Source organism: Trachemys scripta, chromosome 11, assembly GCF_013100865.1.
Source record: "Trachemys scripta elegans isolate TJP31775 chromosome 11, CAS_Tse_1.0, whole genome shotgun sequence".
Lineage (NCBI taxonomy): Eukaryota > Metazoa > Chordata > Testudines > Emydidae > Trachemys > Trachemys scripta.
In genome coordinates this window covers 73,155,896-73,180,127 of record NC_048308.1, presented here as the reverse complement: position 1 = coordinate 73,180,127, position 24,232 = coordinate 73,155,896, and the positions used below count along the sequence as shown (strand labels likewise).

Here is a 24,232-nt window from a genome sequence, read left to right as displayed (position 1 = left end):
TCCACCCCTGCAGACTGCTCAAGTACCAGACGGCTCTCATTCCCAAAGTTTTGATAAGTCCTTTCCTTCACTCCAAAAGCACCTCACCCAAGCCCCTGTCCCAGTGTCATCCCCTAACTGTGTAGTTGCTAATAAAGAATACGTTTCTGTTCATTACTGTTTCAGTCATGTTCTTTTAGAGGAGAGTGTGTTTGAAGGGGCGGAAGGGGGTTGGTAATTGGAGAGGACAGTCACCTTTACCAGGGTACAGACACGGGGGCAGGTTCAGCAGAAGGTCACACACACATTGCAGTCACTAGGCACCCTGGTCAGTCTGGGAGGTGGTTTTCATGTTCTGTGGTGGGGGAGGAGGGCTATGTGAGTTTGTGGCAGGGGAGGGCAGTTAGAGATCTTATGCAGCGGTCCTTAGCCTGGATGACAGAGCCACGCAGCAGGGGATCTGTAACCATCCTCCCCCATCACAAAGTCACATAGCCCCCACACACAGAGTCCCGAAAAGTAATAAAGAAAACGGTATTCATTAACAAAGTTCCATTTATTTTATTTTTAAACGTGTGTTGGAAGGGGGGAACGGGGTATGTAACTGGAGTCAACATTAACTGGGTAAAGAAACGGGGGCAGGTTCAGCTTCTCTTGAAACAAACTTAATAGTCACAGGTTACCCTGCTTACTGAGGAACCTAGCTTTCAAAGCCTCCCAGATGCACAGCGCGTCCCGCTGGGCTCTTCTAATCGCACGGCTGTCTGGCTGGGCGTAATCAGCAGCCAGGCGATTTGCCTCAACCTCCCACCCCGCCATAAAGGTCTCCCCCTTGCTCTCACAGAGATTGTGGAGCACACAGCAAGCTGCAAAAACAACGGGGATATTGGTTTCGCTGAGATCAGAGCGAGTCAGTAAGCTTCTCCATCTCCCCTTGAGACGTCCAAAAGCACACTCCACGACCATTCTGCACTTGCTCAGCCAGTAGTTGAAGAGTTCTTTTTCAGTGTCCAGTGCGCCTGTATAGGGCTTCATGAGCCAGGGCATTAGCGGGTAGGCTGGGTCCCCGAGGATCACTATAGGCATCTCCACATCCCCAACAGTTATTTTGTGGTCTAGGAAGTAAATACCTTCCTGCAGCCGTCTAAACAGACCAGAGTTCCTGAAAACATGAGCGTCATGAACCTTGCCCGGCCATCCAACGTTGATGTTTGTAAAACGTCCCCTATGGTCCACCAGTGCTTGCAGCCCCATTGAAAAGTAGCCCTTTCGGTTAATGTACTGGCTGGCCTGGTGGTCCGGTCCCAGGATAGGGATGTGAGTTCCATCTATAGCCCCACCGCAGTTTGGGAATCCCATCGCAGCGAAGCCATCTATGATGACCTGCACATTTCCAAGGGTCACTACCTTTGACAGCAATAGCTCAACAATTGCGTTGGCTACATGCATCACAACAACCCCCACGGTAGATTTGCCCACGCCAAAGTGGTTCGCGACTGACCAGTAGCTATCTGGCATTGCAAGCTTCCAGAGGGCTATGGCCACTCGCTTCTGGACAGTCAGGGCTGCTCGCATCCGGGTGTCATTGCGCTTCAGGGCAGGGGACAGCAACTCACAAAGTTCCAGGAAAGTTCCCTTCCGCATCCGAAAGTTTCACAGCCACTGTGATTCATCGCAGACCTGCAGCACTATGCGGTCCCACTAGTCTGTGCTTGTTTCTCGGGCCCAGAATCACCGTTCCACAGCATCAACATGACCCATTGCCACCATGATGTTCACGGTGCGGGGTCCCATGCTTTGTGAGAGGTCTATGCCCCTCTCAGACTTAATATCCTCACCGCGCTGTCGTAGCCTCGCCCAATTTCTCAGCATCTGCCTCTCGAAAAGGTGGATGATAAGGTGCAAGGTGTTGACAACGGCCATAACTGCAGCGATGGTCGCAGCGGGCTCCATGCTCGCAGTGCTGTGGCGTCCGTGCTGTCACTGACTAGAAAAGTGCGCGAACTGATTTCCCGCCGGCGCTTTCAGGGAGGGAGGGAGGGAGTGATGGATGGATGACGACAGTTACCCAAAAGCACCCTCGACACATTTTTTTACCCAGAAGGCATTGGCGGCTCAACCCAGAATTCCAATGGGCAGCGGGGACTGCGGGAACTGTGGGATAGCTGCCCACAGTGCACTGCTTCCAATGTTGATGCTTACCCCGTTAGTGTGGACTCACAAAGTCGAATTACTGTCCTTAGTGTGGATACACACATTCGACTTTGTAATATCGGTTCCACAAATTCGATTTAAGTAAAATCGAACTACTCTCGTAGTGTAGACGTACCCTTACATAGTCCCAGGCTTTTGTCTCTTTTCATAATCAGGGTGGTTCATTGATTTCAGCTCAGCCCTGAGGGTTCCCTGTTCAGAGTCTTTTCTTGGAGTTTGTGACAGAGTGCTGGGAATCAGCAATTGAACCAGCGCTCTCGTCATTGTTTAACCCATTAGGCCCTGGGCAGGGCCTGATTAAGAGAGAAGCTCCTCATTACCAGATCAGACTGGGGCAGTGAAGCTAATGAGCTAATTAACCCAGTAACAAGGAGATTAGATAAAAGAGCATAGGGAGGAAGTGCAAGGGGGGAGCAGCAGGAGAGAGAGAGAAAATCAAGGCTAGTAGGGCCTGAAAAAAGAGAGTTGTATGGAAGGAGTTGTCTTTCCCCTCCCCACTCCTTTGGACAACATGTAGTGAAGCTGGATAACACTGTGACCATTTCTGTACTACAAAATGTTGCCAGTGCAAGTTGTGTCCGCATACAGCCGCTTCATTTAGTACATGGTTTGTGCACGTACATACGTGGTCCTTTTCTCCCCTCTGCACATAATCACTAGGAGTGCTTGCGTCAGTGCACATGGGTAGATACCCCAGTGAGCAACCTTCCACCATCAGCACACTATATTTTGGGTAGTTTTGGCAAGGCATGGTGGGGCAGAAACGAGTCTCACAGGTGTGACTGGGAGCAAGGGGTCAACTTCCTATAATGCAATGTTCTCCATCCCATATCGTCATATCAACTCTATCCCATAATTTTGAGCTTATTTTTAATTTCCCATGATCCTGTGCTGGACTTGTTGCTGTCTGCTATCTCTCACAGAAGCATAGAATCTGCATGATTGTTATGAGCGTTGCAAGTATAGGATGCACAATTCTCCAGTACTTCCAGAGCTGCAAAAAGGACCACAGGGAACATGACGATTTCATAGTCGTCAGTTTGCTGTGAGACACAGCACAAACCAGTTCACAATTGTTAGTGGCATTTATTGCCTGCACAAATTTAGAGCCTTATCCTCCCCCACTCCGTGCAATGGCCCTCTATGGGTTAACAGGATCTTTTCCCAGTGAAAGAGCCTTTATAGAATAAATATCCTTAATGTACATTTATTAGCATTAATCAACAAAATACATGTGCCAAGCTTCTAATGCTCACCACTCCCAATAAAGTAGGCAGACTTTTCCTGATGGCCAGTCAGGATTAGATTTCACCTAGGGTTTCAGCTGCTGCGTGGTATGGTCGTGCAGGATATAAGAATTCTGGCAGGTTTGGTTTTGATCTGTGTCCCAGAGTTTGGTTCCAACAGGCTTCTCTTCTGACCCTCATTATATAAAGTGAGAGTCCTGCTTATCTATACCTTAATCAATTATTTTACTTAAAGCATGACAATGCAAAAATTTAACTAATCATACCCCCTAATGGGCTGAAACAGTTTTTCTAGCAACAGCAAAACCTCATATTCTTCTTCAAGAGATGTCCCTGTGGGTGCACCGCTCCAGGTGATGGTGCATCCCAGCGCCTCTGCCCGTAGAGTTTTAGCAGCAGTGTCTGTACAAGTCACACATGCGCAGTGCCTGCCTCGTGCACCGTTGGCGCTTCATCTAGCGCACATGGAACCCGGACCCTTCACTTCCTTCTCAACTATCCCTGGACTGAGATGGAGCTCAGCAGCCCCGTTAAAAGTCTTAGTTTCTACTGTTAAGATAAGTTAGTGAGTTAGGATAATTTAAATTTAGATTTATGTTCCTTCAAAACCTTTTTTTATTTCTTCCTCCTTTAATACAGTTAGTATTAAGTTAGATAAAGGCCTGGTTCACCAGGATTTGTGCTGAGAGGCGATGCCTGTGTCAGATGGACACACTCAATGTGTCTGATGCCTGCCTAGGCAACAGACAGAAATTCCTCAGAAATGTGCCCATTGTAACAAACTGAAAGCTAGGGCACGCAGAGATAGAGACCTGAGGCTGAAACTCATTTTGATGGAAAAGTCATTAAGACCAGCCTCTGACCTGTGGCAGGAAACCTCTTCCCAGCATAGGTCACTGGTCTCTTCACCACCAAAGTCCCCAAAGACCAAAAAATCTGCAAAAAGAAAGAGCATCCTCTTCTCCTCATAGAGAAGAGACGAGCAGAAAACGGTCACCAACCAAATCGCTCTCCTTGGTGCCGGCTGCACCGTGGCTCAGCACTTACGATGCTCCAGGCACCTCTGGCACCACCCACGTGGCAGCTGCTGCCATAATCCAGCACTCCGGTGCAGAGTCTAAGGGTTCTAAACTGCCCGTCTCCACCATGGCACCGTCTACAGTGCTAAAGGAGACAGCACCGACAACTGCTCTGATTACGGTGCCACAGCCCAATGCTGCTAGCACAAGAGTGCTGACACATAGATTACAGCAGCTCAGCACGCCTTACTGCCAATGCAATCAGCACCTCACGCTATGCCACCGAGGCTCTCAGCGCCGCACCACTTTCTGCATCAGAAGGATCTGTTGGTCTCCTCAACCCCGCAGTTCCCTCTTTTGGGCACCAACATCTAACCACAACAATTATCTCTGATAGCACCACAGCTCTCGAGCAACGAATATGAGGAGGTTGAAGGGGTATTCTCCCCTCACCATTCCTCCCTGATCAAAACACCTATGCAGCTGGACCACTACAATCACGGTCCACATATGCGCACGACATGCCACCATGGTATGGTCACTCATGGATGGGACCACCCATGCCCTTCCCTGGTCACTGGACATACTGGGATCCCTGGATGTCTTACAGAAGGCACTACAGCAGGCACCCCAACCCATGTAGGGAAGATACCAGATTCCCCACCTCCACCCTCGGAGACCGTAGGTACCAAGACAAGGGATGAACCCATGGCAGAGCAAGAAGAGGACACTACTTCTGACACCTCAACAACCAACAATAATTCATTCTCCTCACTGGGCGAGGCAATTATGCCTCCACTCCCAACAACCGCAGATAACTTTACTCACTTCCAAGATTTATTCAAGAGTGGCCAATGAGCTCAAAATTGCTCTGGCGGAAGTGCCAGAAACTGAACATGAATTAACAGACATGTTCATCAAAGATAGCCCCATTGATTGGCAATGCTATCATGGAACCTGCCAAAATGGTATGGCAAACTCCAGCTACCATACCTCTAACCTGCAAAAGAGCGGACAAAAAGTATTATGTTCCCTCGAAGGGATCAGAATTTTTATTCACAGACTCAGCACCCAACTCGCTGGTAGTGGAAGTGGCCAACCAGAGAGGCAAACAACAACACTTTCGGGCCACGCCCTTTGATAAGGATAGTAAGAGGCTTCACGCTTCAATTCAGAGTGGCAAGTTATGCAGTACTATTTGCCAAGTACAACCACAGAAACTATGGAAAGTTTATGGACTTTATTAATGAAGTTCCAGAGGGAAAAAAAGAACAATTTAGATCGCTGATCCGATGGGCAAATGATTGCATGCACGGTCCTACAGGCCTCATTAGACATTGTTGACACAGCCTCTGCTACAGCTGTGGTCATGTGACTGGCCTCGTGGTTGAACTCCTCAGTATTCCACAGAAAATACAAAATACAGTCGAAGACCTCCCCTTCGACGGAGAAAAATTGTTTACAGCCAAAACCAATGAGGTACTGCACACTATGAAGGACTCTCAGGCAACACTTCAATCCCTCAGCATTCATACACCTGCTACAAAAAGAAGACAATATAGGTATCAACCATACCAGAGAAATAGATATTCAACATATACACAATACCAGAGGCCTTACGAAAAACAACAAAGACAAAGTACACAATGATGCCAACCTCCACCAGGTGCGGCATCTCAAGTTCCTTCCTCTAAACAACAAATTTGAAGGCTTGGTCGAGGGTCTGGAAGACCTCTCCCACATTCCAATTCTTACACCAGCCAGCCATCTATTTGGAGACCGTTTTCTCCCATTCTACCTGAAATGGGCTGCCATCACCATGAAGAAATGAGCCCTAGAAGTCATCCGTATGGGCTATAGCATTCCTTTCCTGTCCAACCCCCCCACAGCCACCCTCCCTCCCTGTCCCTCTTCAGGGACTCCTCTCATGAACATCTGCTACGGCAAGAGGTAAATCATCATCACCTCCTCCTCCACTGGAACCTCTTCCACCTCAGGCTACAGTCCACAGCCACCAGCCTCAGTTTCCCTACTTCACCCCCCCGTGGGCAGCACCTGGGTTCTCCAACCCTATGCCTTGGCCTCAGTGGTACCATTGGCCACATCCTCTTACCACTCATCCTCAGACCTCTGTGCCTCGATCTCCAGCTCCCTCCACTTCTAGAGTACCTGAACCCCCTCCTGAGAACATGAGCTACGAACCATATCCTGACTCACTGAACCCTAATTCTCCATCTGCTCCAGACGGAGCCCTCTCCCCCCGCCTCCATAGAACGTGGACAACTGTAAACAATTTCAAGAGCTTTTCAAGAGTCAGGAAATCCCCCTAGAAGAGGTTCAGGAGACATAATGCAAACTCCTCAGAATCTTTCAACCTTCTGCACCCTCCAAGATCGCACTCCCTATAAATGAAGCACTCCTGGAACCAGCTGACACACTCTGGCAAACTCCAGCTTCTTTATTACCAACCTGCAGAAAGGCTGAATGTAAATACTATGTTCCTGCTAAGGACGCTGACTTCCTATTTTCTCACCCACAACTGAACTCTCTCATCATCGATGCAGTTGCACAAAGGACGAAACAGCCACAATATCAGCCCACACCAAAGACAAGGACCTTAAACGCCTTGACGTCTTGGGTCGCCAGGTTTACACGTCCTCCACTCTACAATTCAGGATTGCAAACTACTCTGCACTCCTTGCCAGCTACGACTTTGATAACTACAATAAACTTTTTTAATTCGCCTCCTACATTCCAATAGATAGGAGAGTGGACTTTAAATCACTTCTGAGTGAGGGCCAATTGATTTCCAGAATGGCCCTACAAGCCTCTTTAGACACGGCGGACACAGCAGCCCGTACTACTGCAACTGCTGCGGTTATGCGCAGATCTTCATGGCTCTCTGCATCTGGCATCCCTAAAGATCTGCAGGCCAAAGTGGAGGACCTCCCCTTTGCTAAAGACAAGCTCTTTTAAAAAAAAACGATAAACTACTTCACACCATGAAAGATTCTAGAGCGACTCTGCGCACCCTGGGCATTCACCCATCTCTTCCCAGGAGACAACTATACCAACACCACCAAAGACCGTGCACACAACAATATTATCGGCCTCAACCCAAACCATACGACGTAAATCAGAATCGCGCTAGACCCCCTAAGCGCAGACAAAATCAAGCTCAAGCAACCACCTCCCATCCATAATAAACAACAATTTTGAAACGTTGGTCGAGGGTTTGGCCACCGCCTCAAGTGTTTCCAACATGTCTGGCAGCGAATTACACGGGACTGCTGGGTCCTCAAAATAGTTCAGTCCGGTTACTCTATCCCATTCATATCTTATCCTCCTACCCTTCCCCATCCCTCTTCAGGGACCCCTCTCATGAGCACCTCCTTCTCGTAGAAGTGGCTCACCTTCTCCAGCTAGGCGCAGTGGAACCTGTGCCGACGCAACATTGAGGGAAAGGATTCTACTCCCATTACTTCCTGGCTCAGAAAAAAATCCGGGGAGGGAGGCCTATACTAGACCTATGCCGACTGAACAAATTCATGAGGGTACAATAATTCAAGATGGTCACACTGGGCACAATAATTCCTGCACTGGATCAAGGGAACTGGTTTACAGCCCTTGACCTATAGGATGCTTATTTTCATATATCAATTCATCCAGCTCACAGATGCTTCCTACGATTCACAATTGGTCACGACCATTTTCAATACAGAGTTCTTCCTTTTGGCCTCTCCACAGCGCTGAGAGTCTTTTCCAAAACTCTAGCCGTGGTCATGACTTACCTCCACAAACATGGGATCATGCTTTTCCCCTATCTGGATGATTGCCTCATCAAGGGCAACTCCTATGGCGAGACACTTCAAGCTACCCATTTCGCCATCTCCCTCTTTCACAGCCTGAATAAAATAAAGATCTAAAAATCCACCCTGACACCTACACAATAGATCGAGTTCATCGGAGCTCATCTTGATTCAATCCAGAGCAGGGCCTCGCTCCCATATCACAGATTCCTCGCTATCACACAACTCATACGCACGCTCGTCCCAGGACACAGGCAAGAATCTGTCTACAGCTCCTTGGTCACATGGCAGCCACCACCTTCATGGTCCAGTACGCCAGGCTACACATGAGATGTCTTCAGGGCTGGCTCAATTCCAATTTCAAACCCAACCTTAGGGACGCTGCTAACTTCTCCTCCCAATGTTAAAGCTTCCCTACATTGGTGGACAAGACCAAAAAACCTCTGCATGGGGGTTTCCTTCCAGCAACGGTCCTCAACGCTCATGCTCACCACGGACACTTCCCTAACCGGTTGGGGAGCACATCTAGGGGGACACAGGGCACAAAGCTGGTGGTCCACATCAGAGACGCACCTACACATAAATCTCTTAGAGCTCAGAGCAGTGAGGCGAGCATGCCTTCACTTTCTTCCCCTCATAAAGAACAAATCTATTCAGGTCTTAACTGACAACATAGTATGTATGTACTGCATCAACAGACAAGTGGGAGCCCGATCACATTCCCTTTGCATGGAAGCCATCGGACTATGGAATTGGTGCATACAACATCAAATACAAATCATCGCTTCCTACCTACCAGGCTGCCACAACACTACTGCCGACGCACTCAGCAGGCACTTCTCGACAGAATATGAATGGGCGCTGCACCCTGCAATACTTCAACAGCTCTTCTCCCTCTGGGGCACCCCATCAATAGACCTCTTTGCCACAACCCAAAATCAAAAATGTCCTGTTTTGCTCCAGAGCGGGACTCGGGACTGCATCCCTAGGAGACACGTTCCTCATCCTGTGAAACAACTCTCTCCTGTACGCCTTCCCACCAATCCCGCTGCTACACAGGGTTCTTCGGAAGATCATACACGACAAAGCCCGGGTCATCCTTATTGCCCCGGCTTGGCCAAGACAACCGTGGTATCCTTACCTACTCCACATGTCCTCCTGTCATCTGCGGGCTCTCCCCAACAGGCCAGATCTCCTTTCCCAGGACAACGGACGGGTTCTTCACCCCCAGCTCTAAAAGTTCCACCTCACAGCCTGGTTCCTTCATGTTCCAAACCCATGAACTAGCCTGTTCCAAGCAAGTCCGATATGTCCTCCTGCACAGTAGAAAAGACTCCACTCGTAAAACCTACCTGCAGAAGTGGAAGTTTCGCCCTCTGGTGCTCACGTAATCACTTAATGCCCAATAGGGTGACCCTCCCTAACATTCTAGACTACCTCCTGAAACTAAAACAGGATGAACTTTCGCTCAGCTCGATCAAAGTGCACCTGGCGGCGCTTACCACCTTCCATGACCTGTTAGAAGGTTATTCACTCTTTACCCACCCCACCATAAAACGATTTATTACGGGCCTGCAAAATCTCTACCCTGAAATTTACCCAACCTTAACCTCGTTCTTCATGCTCTCATGAAACCTCCATTCGAGCCTTTGGCTGCCTCCTCTCTTCTCCATATGTCCATGAAGATGGCTTCTTAGTTGCAATAACATCAGCAAGGAGAGTAGGTGAAATAAGCGCCCTGATGGCCCATCCTCCCTACACAATCTTCTCCAAAGACAAAGTCACTCTGAGACCACATTCTAAATTTCTCCCTAAGGTGGTATCCACCTTCCACCTTAACCAACCTATATACTTACCTACTTTCTATCCCAAACCTCACAAGATTCCACAGAGGCAACCCTGCATACTCTCGATGTCAGGTGAGCAATCGCTTTTTACTTAGACAGGACTAAGCTATTTCGTAAATCTCCACAACTTTGTCTCCATCACTGAAAGATCAAAAGTATGGCTATCTCTAAACAACGTCTGTCCAAGTGGATCTCTGACTGCATCAGATCCTCTTACTGTATTCAAAATATTCAACTGCTCAAAGGCATTAGAACTCATTCCACTCAAACTATGTCGACATCTGTTGCCTTCCTACATAACGTACCCATTTCTGACATCTGTAAAGCGGCTACATGGTCCTCTGAACATACGTTTGCCAAACACTATGCTATCACGCAAGATACCACGGCAGACACCATAGTAGGCCATACAGTACTCTCTACAGTACTCACTGCTGGATCTCCAAAGTCCCACCGACCTAGAGTGGAGCACCCACAGGGACAGCACTCAAAGAAGAAGGGGAAGTTACTCACCTTGCAGTAACTGAAGTTCTTCGAGATGTGTGTCCTTGTGGGTGCTCCACTCCCCATCCTCCTCCCCTCTACTTTGGAGTACTAGTATAATCGCCCCATGGTAGAGAAGGAACTGAGGGGGGTGCGGGACGCAGGCGCTCAGGAAGATTCCAACGAGACGGGAGATACCAACTGAGTGCCTGCATCCGGACCAGGCACAGCTACCGAAAATCTCTGATCAACGGCACCAGGACACACCGACACCTAGAGTGGAGCACCCACAGGGACACACATCTCAAAGAACTTCAGTTACTGCAAGGTGAGTAACTTCCCCTTATGGATGGAAGTCACATGTCCAAATGTGGATTTAGATTTATTTTATAAACTTAAGGAAAGAAAAGTGACAGTAGGTATTAAAAATGAAGTGTACCAATATATAGATGAAAACTGGAGTCAGTTTTGTCAAATATATACAGATGGGTCCGAACAAAAAAAACAGAAGCACCAGGGGCAATAACTTGTATATCAAAATTTGGAATTAGTACATCTAAAATAATTTCTGATTAAATGGCTGTCATGGCAGCCAAACTAATAGTAATAATGCTATCATTAAATTGGATCTGGGATATATGTCCAACAGTGGTAGTCTTTTATTTTATTTTTTTTGGACTCAGTCTGAGGCCTTATGGTGATAAAAAAGAGTGTCTCAGTATGTAGAAGTGATTTAATCAATGAAATTATATGTCTCAGAACAGAGTACAGATGGGGATACATGTAGCATTAGCTTGGAACCCAGAGGATATTGGGATAACAGGGAATGACATGGTAGATAAATTAGCTAAAAACACTGTAAGAAATGAAAGCCTAGTACAGAAAAAAAAAGAGGAATGGCAAAAATTTTGGATTAATAAAAAAACAGGCAAATAATTTTTGAATTGTGCCCTAGAGCTGTGGATAATGACATACTTCAGGGCCTGCATAGGAAAAATGAAATGATTTTGTTTACAGTACTAACTGGTCACTGTGGCATAAACAAAAATCTTTTTGGAGTAAATAGACACGAACAGAGATTATGTGCACTCTGTAAATTGGAAGAAACAATTTATCACAATTTATGGGTATGTAAGGGGCTTTGATAAAGAAAGGGGAAAACTTTCTGAGAAATCCAATCCAATTCATAAAAATATCAAGGAAATGGGGTATTATTAGAAGGGCATTGTTACATCACCTAAAAGACACAGGGCAGAACGAGGGAATATAAAGCACTAAGTGTTTAGGAATTGTAATTGGTGTCGGCTATAGACTAATCAGTCAGGTCTGCTTCACCATTAAAAAAATAAACAAACAAAGAAGAGAAAGGCGCTAGGGTGTGTAAGGAGCAGAGTGAGCTCAGTTGAGAGAGGATCTAGGGAGAGTTCCCTCTTTCTGGGAAGGGCCTGGATGAAGGCCTGGTAGTTTGGGACAGGCTGTGGCCAGGACTCAGGACTACAGGAGTAGGTCAACTTCTGTGATGGGGCCCAAGAGCAGAGAGGAGCCCTGAGTGAGGGTCTGTGAGGACCAGAGAATGAGGTAGAAGCCCAGGGGTGAAGCACTTATTGTTTGGAGTCAAGCTCAGGAGGGGCGAAGGCCCTTTTTATTTAGAGATGAACCCAAGAAGGGGACTGAAGTGTCATGTGATGTGGCTGGGGGTGAGCCACAGAAGACCTAGTAAAGCAGTCAGGAGTAGGGACTGGCTGGGAATGGTCATTGTGGTCAAGGAAGTGGCTACCTGAGGGAGTGTGAGAGGCAAAGTTTCCTGCAGTGCCATGTCTGGGCATGAGGCAGTGCCCTAGAGGTCAGGACACACATTTACAGTAGACAATTGAGCAATACATCCCATAGTCAGCTAGCCTGGGAAGGGTGATAATTCCCTCCTGCTTAAATGGGCCATCGCTGAGACATGTGGTTCCCTGGTGATTCACTTTCACTCCAAGACCATATGGCCATGATTTGCAATGTAGTTAAATATAACTTGTACACACGTGATTATGAGAGCAGATAGGTTACAAGCTTTCAGTAGAGACTTCACCTGCTACCCTTTATGAATAAATGCCATGAAGGCAGTGTATTAGGTATATTGAGTTTGTCAGGTCTGAGACACGGGTTTCTTGTGAAGAAAAACGAACCCTTTGCTAGTTGGCAGCAGTGAACCGCTGTGTCACATACCCCAAATTCTCAAGGTGCCATTTCCTACCACCACCTAGGGGTAAAGACTCTCCAGGCTGCAGTCAAGACAGTGCACACCTGGAGGAATATAGATTCACTGCCCTCCTCACTCTCTACAGATGAGTGGGAGGAGGTAGTGGCAGGACCCTGTCCTAGTTTCAAACTCAAAGATTGTGTGGTGGCAAAAGTCACAAGAGTAAAATGCTTGCAAACTGCGCAGAAACTTTTCAAAAACACCATAATAGAGGCTCAAACTATTTGTATACTTCAAATAAAAAAACAGTAACAGGATCAAAAAAATGCCACCAAGGCTTAACAAGTGAATAAAATATGTGATTAGAGACAAAGAGGCGTCCTTTAAAAACTGGGAAGTTAAATCCTACTGAGGAAAATAGAAAGCACCATAAACTCTGGCAAGTCAAGTTTAAGAGTATAATTAGCGAGGCCAAAAAAAGAATTTGAAGAGCAACTAGCAAATAACACAAAAGAACAACAAATTTTTTTCAGGTACATGAGAAACAGGAAGCCTACCAAGAAATCAATGGGGCCACTGGACAATCGAGTTGATAAAGGAGCACTCAAGGAAGGCAATGCCACTGAGGAGAAGCTACATTAATTCTTGGTATATATATCTTCACTGCAGAGCATGGAAGGGAGATTCCCAATCCTGAGCCATTTTTAGGTGACAAATCTGAGGAACTGTCCCAGACTGAGGAGTCAGTTAAGGAGGTTTTGGGACAAATTGATAAATTAAACAGTAATAAGTCCATGGGACCAGACGGTATTTGCCCAAGAGTTCAGATGGAACTCGGATATGAAATTGCCAAACTACTAACTTTGGTATGTAACCTATCACAGTCCTGGGGTCCATTCACCGCTTGTATTAGGGGTGCTAGTCCTGCCCAGTCTCTGATCCTCCCCTTGTATCAGTGCCTGTGTTACCACCAAATTGTCACCAGGTTCACTCACCACTAGGGTGCCTCCTCCTGGCTGCTCTGGGGATTAGCTCTTTCCAGATCCAGTGCCTACTTCTGCAGCTCATTGCATACCCTGCTGCCTCTCTGTCCCACTCTCTGGAAGTCCAGGTGCTCTCTGTGGATTGGCTCTCTAGCCAGGTCACTATATGTTTTGCCAGGTATCAAAGTCTCTCCATGCACAATGTCTCTGGCTGTCTTCCCATTCACAGCCTGGTCTGCGCCACTTCCCCAGTGGCTCGTAAGGGAACCCGGGTTCACCCCCTACTCCGTGTTCCAGCTCAGGGACCCTATAATTAGCAGGCAAGGTCTGCACCATCTTAAACCTTGCTGCCATCTCCCTGAGCCTTTGCTTTGCCCTCTCCCACTAGGATTTCCTTGCTTTCCTCTCTAATGTACAGAAAATGGCTGCATGCTCCCTCACAGCAGTACTTTTTTGCTGCCACCTTCCTGGCTTTATCCTAGCCTCGCCTGTTCCTTCTGAGCTGGCTCCATCATTCAAGAGTTTACTTAGTCTGTTCAGTTCCCCTCAGCTCTTTCCTGTGTGGCCTATCTGGTGAATTGGCCCTGTCTCAGCCTCATTAACCCCTTCTAGACTAGTGTGGGGTGAATACCACACCACGGTTGCTTAAATCAGCCTCTGTACCAAATGACTTTCATGTAGTTAATGTGATGCTGATTTTTTTTTAAAGCCTCCAGAAGTAATCCTGGTAATTATAGGCTGGTAAGCCTAACTTCGGTATCAGGCAAATTGGTTGAAACTGTAGGAAAGAACAGAATTATCAAATACATAAATTAATGAGACTTGTTGGGAAAGAGTCAACACTACTTTTGTAAAGGGAAATCGTGCCTCACTAATATAATAGAATTATTTGAGAAGTCCACAAACATTTGGACAAGGGTGAGCCAGTGGATTTGGTGCACTTGGGCTTTCAGAAAGATCATAGAATCATAGAATATCAGGGTTGGAAGGGACCTCAGGAGGTCATCTAGTCCAACCCCCTGCTCAAAGCAGGACCAATCCCCACCAAAGGCTCTTAAGCAAGGCAGTCATGGGATAAGATGGAAAGTCCTCTCATGGATAACTAACTGGTTAAAAGGTAGGAAAGGTAGGAAATAAATGGTAGTGTTCATAGTGGAGAAAGGTAAATAGCAGGGTCCTTCAGGAATCTGTACTGGGATCAGTGCTGTTCAGAAAAGAATTAGATAAGTTCACATAGGATAAGTCCATCAATGACTATTAACGAAGATGCTCAGGGACACAACCCCGTGCGCTGGGTGTGCCTAGCCTCTGGCTCCCAGAAGCTGGGACTGGACCACAGGGGATGAATCACTCAATAAATTGCCCTGTTCTGTTCACAACCTGTGAAGCATCAGGCACCAACCACTGTAGGAAGACAGGATACGGGGCTAGATGGACCATTGGTCTGACTCAGTATCTTATCTTCTTACGAAAACAGTACTGTAAGAATCGTGGACCCTCGTGGTCCCTTCTAACTTTGTGTTTCTCTGGTTGTATGATTCTATGACATGCCTGGTACAGCTACCAAGCGGATGGGAGATTGGTTTTGGCATCCATGGATAACAATTCTTGGATTCTTGAGGTCATCGATTAAAGTGACCCTGCTCAGTTCTGTCTGAAAGGAGGAAGAGATGTGATGAAGTGAGAATTTTCTGTATATTTTTTGTGAATATGCACAGCAGTGACCTACTTGCCTAGGGATTGCTAGCCAGGGGGTGCAAAGGGGTTAAAAAACTGCTCAAGCAGCATAGGAGGAGACATGAAGTGGCTGGGTTGGTATGAATGGGTCGTTAAAGAGGATCCAGAAAGACAGTGGGTATGTGTACGCTGCAAAAAAATACACGTGGCAGGAAGCCTTTGAGCTTGGGTCTACAGACTCGGGCTCATGGGGTTCACACTACAGCGCTGAAAAGAGCCATATTGATGTTCCAGCTCCGGCTGAAGCTCAGGCTCTGAGACCTACATGCCGCCCCAGGATTCAGATCCCAAGCTCCAGCCTGAGCAGGAAAGTACACGGCTATTTTTAGTGCCGCAGTGTGAGCCCTGCGAGCCCAAGTCTGCAGACCCAGGCTCAGGCTCCCTGTCAGGTTTTATTTCTGCAGTGTAGACGTATTCAAGGACACCCCCCTCAGTCAGCTCGAACAGCCTTTTATGCCCCTAACTCTGTCTTTGTTCCCCAGCCTCCTGAAACAGGTAACACCAGTAACTGCTCTTACCGAAGGGGGACAAAGCCTCTTACCGAAGGGGGACAAAGCCTCAAACGTTGGATATCTGCATAATCAGCCTTGGAATTTGGCATTAATCATCCCCTGCTGATAGCAGATTCCACAGGAAATCCATCCCCCACCCACCCCTCAGTGAGCCAGGAACACACAAATACATGACACTTCTTGATACAAAGGTGTGTGAATATTTTATGGGCCGATATAATCTGGCCTATCTCAGTATAATACTTAGTAACATTTTCATGCTTTCAAGGGCTAGTTCAAATATACAGGTAAAATTCATAACATTAAAGTTTGTTCAGGGAGGGTAGGTGGCCTTATGGTTAGCATATCTGGTTTCTCATCTCTCATCCCAAAGTGTGGTGGATGTAGAGATGCCTACCCCTGCTTTTAGGTCACAGGCATCATGGCTTTGTCCCGTCTTTGGCTTAGCTCTCAAGCGGGATATGGTAGGGAGGCCATGGCCTTCCCTCTGCACCAGGTCCCAGCCCAGGACCCTGTGGGAATAAACAGTAGCTGACTCCTCCATGAAGAGGATGTGAGTCTGCCACTCTGAGCTACTTCCTACCTCTCCTCTCTTTCAGCTCGGGACATGGTCAGAGTCCAAACAATCTGCAACTGAACAGAGTTCAGATGAGCAGAGCCTCGCAGGGCCTGCCAGTGCTCAGGAAAGGGCAGGGTTTGGTGAAGGCACTGCAGTTGGGACTCACCAGCATCGTGGTTCCCTCCCAGGTTCAGCTTTCCCTGTGGCATGTCTGAAGGACCTGGCTTCCCTCCAGCCTGTTCACTCTACCCCATTTCCTCGCTGCTCTTGGCTGGGCCGCAGGTTCTTCCCTACCAGTACTGTGATGTTATCTTGGGTGTGGGGGCCTGAGGGCCGAGTTTGGGGGAGGGTGGGAATGGGATGACGAGGAGGCCTTCCTGTCCCTTCCAAGCCTTGGGCAGGTTGACTTGATATACCTGGGCTATCTTCTTTCTTCTGGGTTGCTGACCTCAGAATCAATCTCCCCTACCTGTTTTACCACCTTGGCAGTGCCTTGCCATCAGGCCAGTAGCTTGGATTTCAGTGTGAGCAGTAGAAATATCACTCAGTCTCCAGGTTGGAGCTCTCAGAGACGGGCCTTGCTGTTGACCTGCTCCTGGTTGTGTTGTGCCTTCTCCAGGTTTTCCTTCGCAAGCGCCCCCAGGGTCTTCAGTTTCTTTCTTGACTTTATAACATACTGCACTACATTGGTTGTTCTGGAGTTCTGCCCTTTCCATATCTCATGGAGGAGATCCAAGATTCCCCTTGATTGCCTCCCATGTAGTAATTCAAATGGGGAGAAACCTGTGGATGCCTGGGGAACCTCGCAGGTGGTGAGCAGGACAGGTGGGATGGTCCCAGTGTCACGAGTCAGTGGATTGAACTACCACAACTCTTTAATGTTTTGTTAAACTGTTCCACCAGACTGTCAGTTTGGTGGTAGTATACTGACATCTTCAAGGACTTGACCCATATCAAGTCGCAAAATTCGTTCACTAAGGGTATGTCTACACTACGCGGGTAGCAATCAATCCAGCAAAGGTCGATTTATTGCATCTAGTCTAGACGCAATAAATCGACCCCCAGCGCTCTCCCGTTGACCTCTGTACTCCACTGCCATGACAGGTGCAGACGGAGTCGACGGGGGAGCGGCAGCAGTCGACTTACCACGGTGAAGACACCATGGTAAGTCAATCTAAGTACATCAACTTCAGCCACGTTATTCACGTAGCTGAAGTTGCATAACTTAGATCGATATTCTCCTCTCCCCCCCCCCCCAGGTCTAACTGTGAGGTGATGTTTGCCCCTTGCTCTGTCAATAATTCTTTGCGGATCCCTACTCAGGCAAATACTTTTATGAGCTTACTGGCAATGACAGCTGCCATTTCTGACCAGAGGGGAATGGCCCAGGATCTCTGGTGGCACAATCCAGGATCACCAATGTATATTAGTACCTGGCTGCAGACGTTTTCAGCGGACCCACCAGCTCTGTGCCTGTCCATAAGAATGGCCATAATGAGTCAGAGCAATGGTCCATCTAGCCCAGTATCCTGTCTTCTGACAGGGCCCAATGCCAGATGCTTCCTAGGAAATGAATACAACAGGGCAATCATCCAGTGATCCTTCCTCTGTCCCCCAATCTAAGCACCTGCCCGTCAGAGGGACCCCTGCAGAGGGGAGTAGTACCAGGGGGGCCTTTGAGATCTTTTTCTGGCTCACCCACTGGTACTTGGGGCAGGAAGCATAATAGTCCCGTGCCTCTGGGGTGGATGCCCGGCCAGTAGAACTTCGTGGTCACTCTGTTGAATGTCTTCTCTGTCCCCAAGTGCCCCAGTACAGCATTGCATGGGCCAATTGAAGCATCTCCCCTAGGGAAATTCCTGGGTACCGAAGCTGCATTGACTAACCCTGTCTCAGCCTGCTTCATCACCCAATATGATTTCTCCTCTAGCAGTTTCAAAATAGGGCCGCTATTTCAGCTGCTGCGGGTCTAACACTTTGTCATCCACAGGGGTGAGATGTTCACGCACCTGACTCAGGGTTGCGTCACTCATTTGCTCTCCCAAAATGTTTATTTGCTAGACACCAGGTGCAGGTTGAAAGGTGGTAGCAGGCCCCTACTGCTCCAGTTAAGTTCAGGTGAAAAGTCATTTGCGCATGAGGGTGGTCCTTCTCCTGGATCTTTGTCTTCCAATGGAGCCATCTCCTCTTGGCCACCATGGCCATCTCCTGTCCTTCTGGTTCTTCTAGTTCAGCTCTAGCCCCTCTGCAGATGCTCCATGCCATCCCTGGACATCCTCCCTGAAAAACTTCCAGTCATGCCGAAGTATGACCAGAGAGGCCAGGTCTTTGGCCACTCTGGCCTGCACTGTCTCAGTGTGGTCTTGCAGAGTCAGTTGCACCTGTCTAATCGGACAGGGTTGCATGTCCCCGTGGATACACTGGAGGAAGACCATGCCTCTAGATTCTCCTCCTGACCCCACCAACCACTCCCTGACTAAAGTCTGGCTGCAGACAGAGTCTCAGTCCTTGTACTTTTACTCCATTCACTAGCAAAAGGACTAACGTTTTCCCTGTGCTGTTTTTGAAACCCAGTTATCCGCTCTCCAGACCTGCCCATAATTATAGTCCATGAATGGGCAGTCCCACCTGAAATGGCCCGGCTGCTCACATGCAACTAGCCCCCATGGGAGAAAGAGGTTTCACATTAATTCTCCTGAGTGGGATGGCCCCTTCGGATAAGGCTACTCTGCTTGACTCAGATGTCTCCTGGTTAGCTGAGGGTGGGCTTCCAGGTGCCTCTGTTGACCGTTGTATCCCCCCTCTTCGGTGCCCAAGTCCCCCTGGTTACCCTTACTGAGGTTTGGGTTCAGTGGGACTTGGGGCCCCCGAGGTGCACCAGACTGGCTTTTGGCATTTCAGCTATGGACCCAAGGGACATCAGGTAGTTCTCCACCATAGCAACAGCCTCTTCCAAGGTCTCTGGTTGGTGTCTCATAGAATCATAGAATATCAGGGTTGGAAGAGACCTCAGGAGGTCATCTAGTCCAATCCCCTGCTCAAAGCAGCACCAACACCAACTCATCTCCCACTCAAGTTTCCCCCTGGAGTTCAAAAGAGCAGAGCCCTGTGGGGTCTGCTGGTTGTCAGAAAAAGGGGGGTGGAGTTTGGAGATGGCACTACCTGTGGGCCTCACCAGCATTGTGCTGCCATCCCAGCTCCAACCTTCCAAGTGGCTTTTCAGGAGAAGGACCTGTTTTCCCTTCAGCCTGGTCACTCTACCACCCCCTATTTCCCTGGGCTTCTAAGCATCTTTTAACCAGCTCCTCCAGCTGGTTCGCAAGCTGGAGGGGGCAGGGCTACCTGTGCCCATTAGTGTTCTTTAACCCCATCAGGCCCAGTGTGGGGACTGTGTACCCCATCACAGTTAAATACAATAGTATCAAGTTATGCCTGTGTTTATCATATCTGTCTGCCATTACATTGTTCACTCTGCTTGTGTATTCTGATTCTTCCCCGACCCGGTGTGTGTCTTGTCTATATAGATTGTAAGTTCCTCAGGGCATGGGCAATCTACTACTCTGTTTATACAATGCCTAGAACAATGGGGCTCCATTTTTTATTGGCCCTTTGGCACTACTATAATAAACCTGATTAATAATAATAACTGTCCTGCTGCTTGGATCCCAGGAAGGTGGCCTCGGGATGCTTAAAATGAGCTCAGGGTAAAACCATGAAATGCTCTTTGTGACAAGTATCCCACAAATTCCACTGATCTCTCTTGTTTTTGTTCTCTTACGCAGGGTTTCCAGTTTCCAAACCTGATGTGATCTCCCGGCTGGAAAGAGGGGAAGAGCTGTGGGTCCCAGATCTTCAGGGCTCTGAGGAAAGAGGGCTCCAGAAAGGTGCCCAGACAGGTGAGGCATCCATTAAACCAACTCGGAAACTGTCCATGAATGAAGGAAACATTTGGGATTCCCTACAAAGATCTTGTAACTTCTCCAGAATTGTTCCCAGCAGGTGTGACATCCTCATAGCAGTTGTCACTCATGACTTCCCGCCTCTCCTGACTGACATAAGGCTGTAGCTCCCTCCTTAATCTTCCTTCTTCCTGAATGGGCTGAGGACCAAGAAATGACCCTCTTCTCTCTGTCCTCTGGGGAATGGTTTGTGGGGAGTGGAGGGGAAAGAATGGCGGAAATTAAATTCTGTTTTGTTTGATCTCTCCAGACTTATTTGAGTTTGTTCCCACCTTTTCCCATTCCTTTCTCTGACGTTTCCTTTCTCCCCAGCACAGGGAGTGACATATGTCTGGATTCTCTCTCTGTCCTTCCAGGAGATGGGATGGTGAGTGAGAACAATGAGTATTCCCAGCAGGAAGATGCTGAGCAACTGGAACCACGTGGGACATTAGCAGGAAGATGCAAAGAGAAAGTTTCTGGGAGCTGTGGAGAGGCAAAAGCCTGTGAGAATCAGCATAGGCCAGAGAAAAGCTTCAGTAGTGGCTCAGACCTTATTCGACATGAAAGAATTAATATGGGAAAGAGACCTTACACATGCTCTGAGTGTGGGAAAAGCTTTAGTCAGAGCTCAACCCTCATCACACATTACAGAGTTCACACTGGAGAGAGGCCGTACATATGCCCTGAATGTGGGAAAAGTTTCAGTCATGGCTCAGCCCTTATCACACATCAGAGAATCCACACTGGAGAGATGCCTTACACATGCCCTGAATGTGGGAAAAGCTTCAATCACAGTTCAAATCTCATCAAACATCGAAGAATCCACACAGGAGAGACACCCTACACATGCTCTGAGTGTGGGAGAAATTTCTGTCGGAGTTCAGCCCTTATCACACATCAGAGAATCCACACGGGTGAGACACCCTATTCGTGCGCCGAGTGCAAGAAAACCTTCAGTGAGAGTTCAGACCTTATTAGGCATTGGATAATCCACACAGGAGAGAAACCCTACACATGCCCTGAGTGTGGGAAAAGCTTCAACCACAGCTCAAACCTGATCACACATCGGAGAATCCACACTGGAGAGACACCCTACACCTGCCTTGAGTGCGGGAAAAGCTTCAGCCAGAGCTCACACCTCATCACACATCAGAGAATCCACACGGGAGAGCGACCCTACACATGCTCTGAGTGCGGGAAAAGCTTCTGTCGAAGCTCAAACCTCATCACACATCAGAGAATCCATGTAGGGAAGACACTCTGCTCATGCTCTGAGTGTGGGAAAAGCTTCAGTCGGAGCTCAGCCCTTATTAGTCATCAGCGAATCCATAGAGGAGTGACAAACTACACATGCCCTGAGTGCGGGAAAAGCTTCAACCGGAGCTCACACCTCATCACACATCGGAGAATCCACACGGGAGAGAAACCCTATACGTGCTCTGAGTGTGGGAAAAGCTTCAGTCGGAACTCAAATCTGATCACACATCAGAGAGTCCACACTGGAGAGACACCCTACACATGTTCTGAGTGCGGGAAAAGCTTTAGTCAGAGCTCAACCCTCATCACACATCAGAGAATCCACACAGGAGAGAGACCCTTCAAGTGCCCTGAGTGCGGGAAGAGTTTTAGTCAGAGCTCAACTTTTATCAAACATAAGAGAATCCACATAGGCGAGTAATGCCATAAATGTCTTGACTAGGGCTGGCCAAAGATTTTTTGTAAAATACATTAGCGAATTCCCACATAGTTTGCACCATTTTCTTCAGTGTGGTGTCTCAGCTCCACATGAGTTGCCTGCCTCTATTTTGCACCTTCCCCTTCTTTGGGGTGATTTTCATGATCCTTTATATCAACTCCTTTGTCTTTGGGAGTGTCTTCCTCCTCCCAGAAATATCCATCAGCGCCAGGTGGGGGAGATGGGTTGACCTTGACTAGCTACACTGAGGTAAAAGCTACCTGTGCCTTGTCTCCACTGGGATTCTACATGGAGGTAGCTGCTCAGCTTAGCGATCTTCTTGTAACAACAAAAGTACATTTGCAGTGCAGACATAACCCGGGTACAGTGGCTGGAGTTAGCTTTCCCTTTGACCTGAGCTCACCTCCATCATTTTTCCTAGTCTAGACAAATCCCGAGGATCACGTTGATACCATTCCCCCATTACAAAGTGATTGTTAGTCACCGTGTTCCCCCTTGGGGACAGATTGTCTCAATTCCTGTTGTTCTCACCTTGCTCAGGGATATGCTGGACAGAAGTATTTTTTCTACCATTTTCCTCAATTAAAATAGATTGAAATAGAACAAGGAGCGGGGTGGGGTTGGGTGAAATGTGTAATTTCAGTCTCTGTGATACCTAAAGGAGATGGGGTGTGTCAAAGGGATTCCCTCCTTCCCCATCACTGTCACAATCACCCCTCAGCCCAGCAGCATTAGCTTCTGTGTAAGGCACAATAGCGTTTATCCTCCCCACGTTCTACCCCTGCACCTCCCAAAGTGTCATGTGATGCCATGTTCTGTGTTCACCCTGTGCTTAGGTGTCACGCTTTGATCCTAAATCAGATTCACTGGGGCTAGAGATGAAAGTGTCACAGACCTGGAAGGGGGATTTGATGGATTCCAAACACAGAGTAGTCATTCTGTGCTTTCATCTCTGCTTCCATCTATTGGCAAAGCTGCTTCTGGGCTTTTTCCTGGGGATTGTTTGCAGATGGGAAAGTCGGCTGCATTTCCCTCTTGTGATGAAGCTTAAATCTTTTGTACATAATGTGACATTAATAATGAGGTGGCACTGGGTGAAGAAAGTTTGAATGGACCAGAGGAGAATGCAATGGGAGAATCTGTTTTGATTTATCAGATATAACCTGCTCTGGAAATTCATTTTATATGAAACTGAAGGTGTTTTAAAGCCCTCTGTATTGTGAGTTTTTCCTCTTTCCTGAAGATGGTTTGGTCTCACAATTAGATATTACATTTGTTTGACAGAATTTACCTCTGATTTACTGAGGATTTTGAGACAGATGACCATTTGGTACAACAGAATTTCTTTTATTTGTGGCTGCTCCTCACCCCTCATGATGACAGGGAGGAAGTTCAAATGCAGTTCAGTCATTGGGAGAGAATGCTCCAAGTTACTGGGCACGGTACCAAGGAAACAGTAGTGTTTTAAAATTTCTACTTTGAAGTGGGAACAACAGCATACCACAAATTGTGCAACTAACTCAAGTAACTGGACACGAGCATACTTGTTGTGGATGCAATATAAATTTATAACAAGGGATGTCCAATGACTAGGCTTAATCAATTTATTAATTAAGGATTATTAGTCAAAGATTAATACATCATAATACAAAAAGGAAGAGTGCCTAGGTTACCAATCCCTCTGGAAGACCAGATTGCAGAGCTCACACTGTCTCAAAGATCCTGTGCTTATCCCTCCTCTAAGTGTACCTATCTGGGGGGGAGTTTCACAATTTTCCCCATATCATTTTATCGGATACATCTTTCTTCTCTGTTTTCTGTGGCATGTTTTTCATAGGCAGTGATTGTTGCACTTTCTATGTGAGGGATATATTGTAATTTTCAACATGGCATATATTTTACATTTTGACAATTATGTAGACCTTACACATTGAAAAAAACAGAGAGGCATGTACACAAGACAAGAATTTTGATTTGAACATTCCAAGCATAGTATTCTCTCTTTTTCTGCTATATTT

At 47.5% G+C, this 24,232-nt stretch overlaps 1 protein-coding gene across 5 annotated transcripts in view; it reads left to right on the top strand.

Moving 5' to 3' along the window:
• The window catches only part of LOC117885287 (zinc finger protein 271-like), an 81,574-nt gene extending 58,151 nt beyond the window's left edge, over positions 1-23,423 (top strand). For 2 of the 5 annotated variants that reach the window (XM_034786579.1, XM_034786576.1), the window contains 2 exons: positions 20,360-20,473; positions 20,893-23,423. In XM_034786579.1, the coding sequence (XP_034642470.1) occupies positions 20,901-22,196 (1,296 nt within the window). In that variant the 5' untranslated portion in view covers positions 20,360-20,473; positions 20,893-20,900 and the 3' untranslated portion in view covers positions 22,197-23,423. Of the gene's footprint in view, positions 1-16,012; positions 16,210-20,359; positions 20,474-20,848 lie in introns of those variants that run through there. The other 3 variants (XM_034786577.1, XM_034786575.1, XM_034786578.1) reach the window with 2 other exon arrangements.
• The last annotated feature ends 809 nt before the right edge of the window (positions 23,424-24,232 follow it).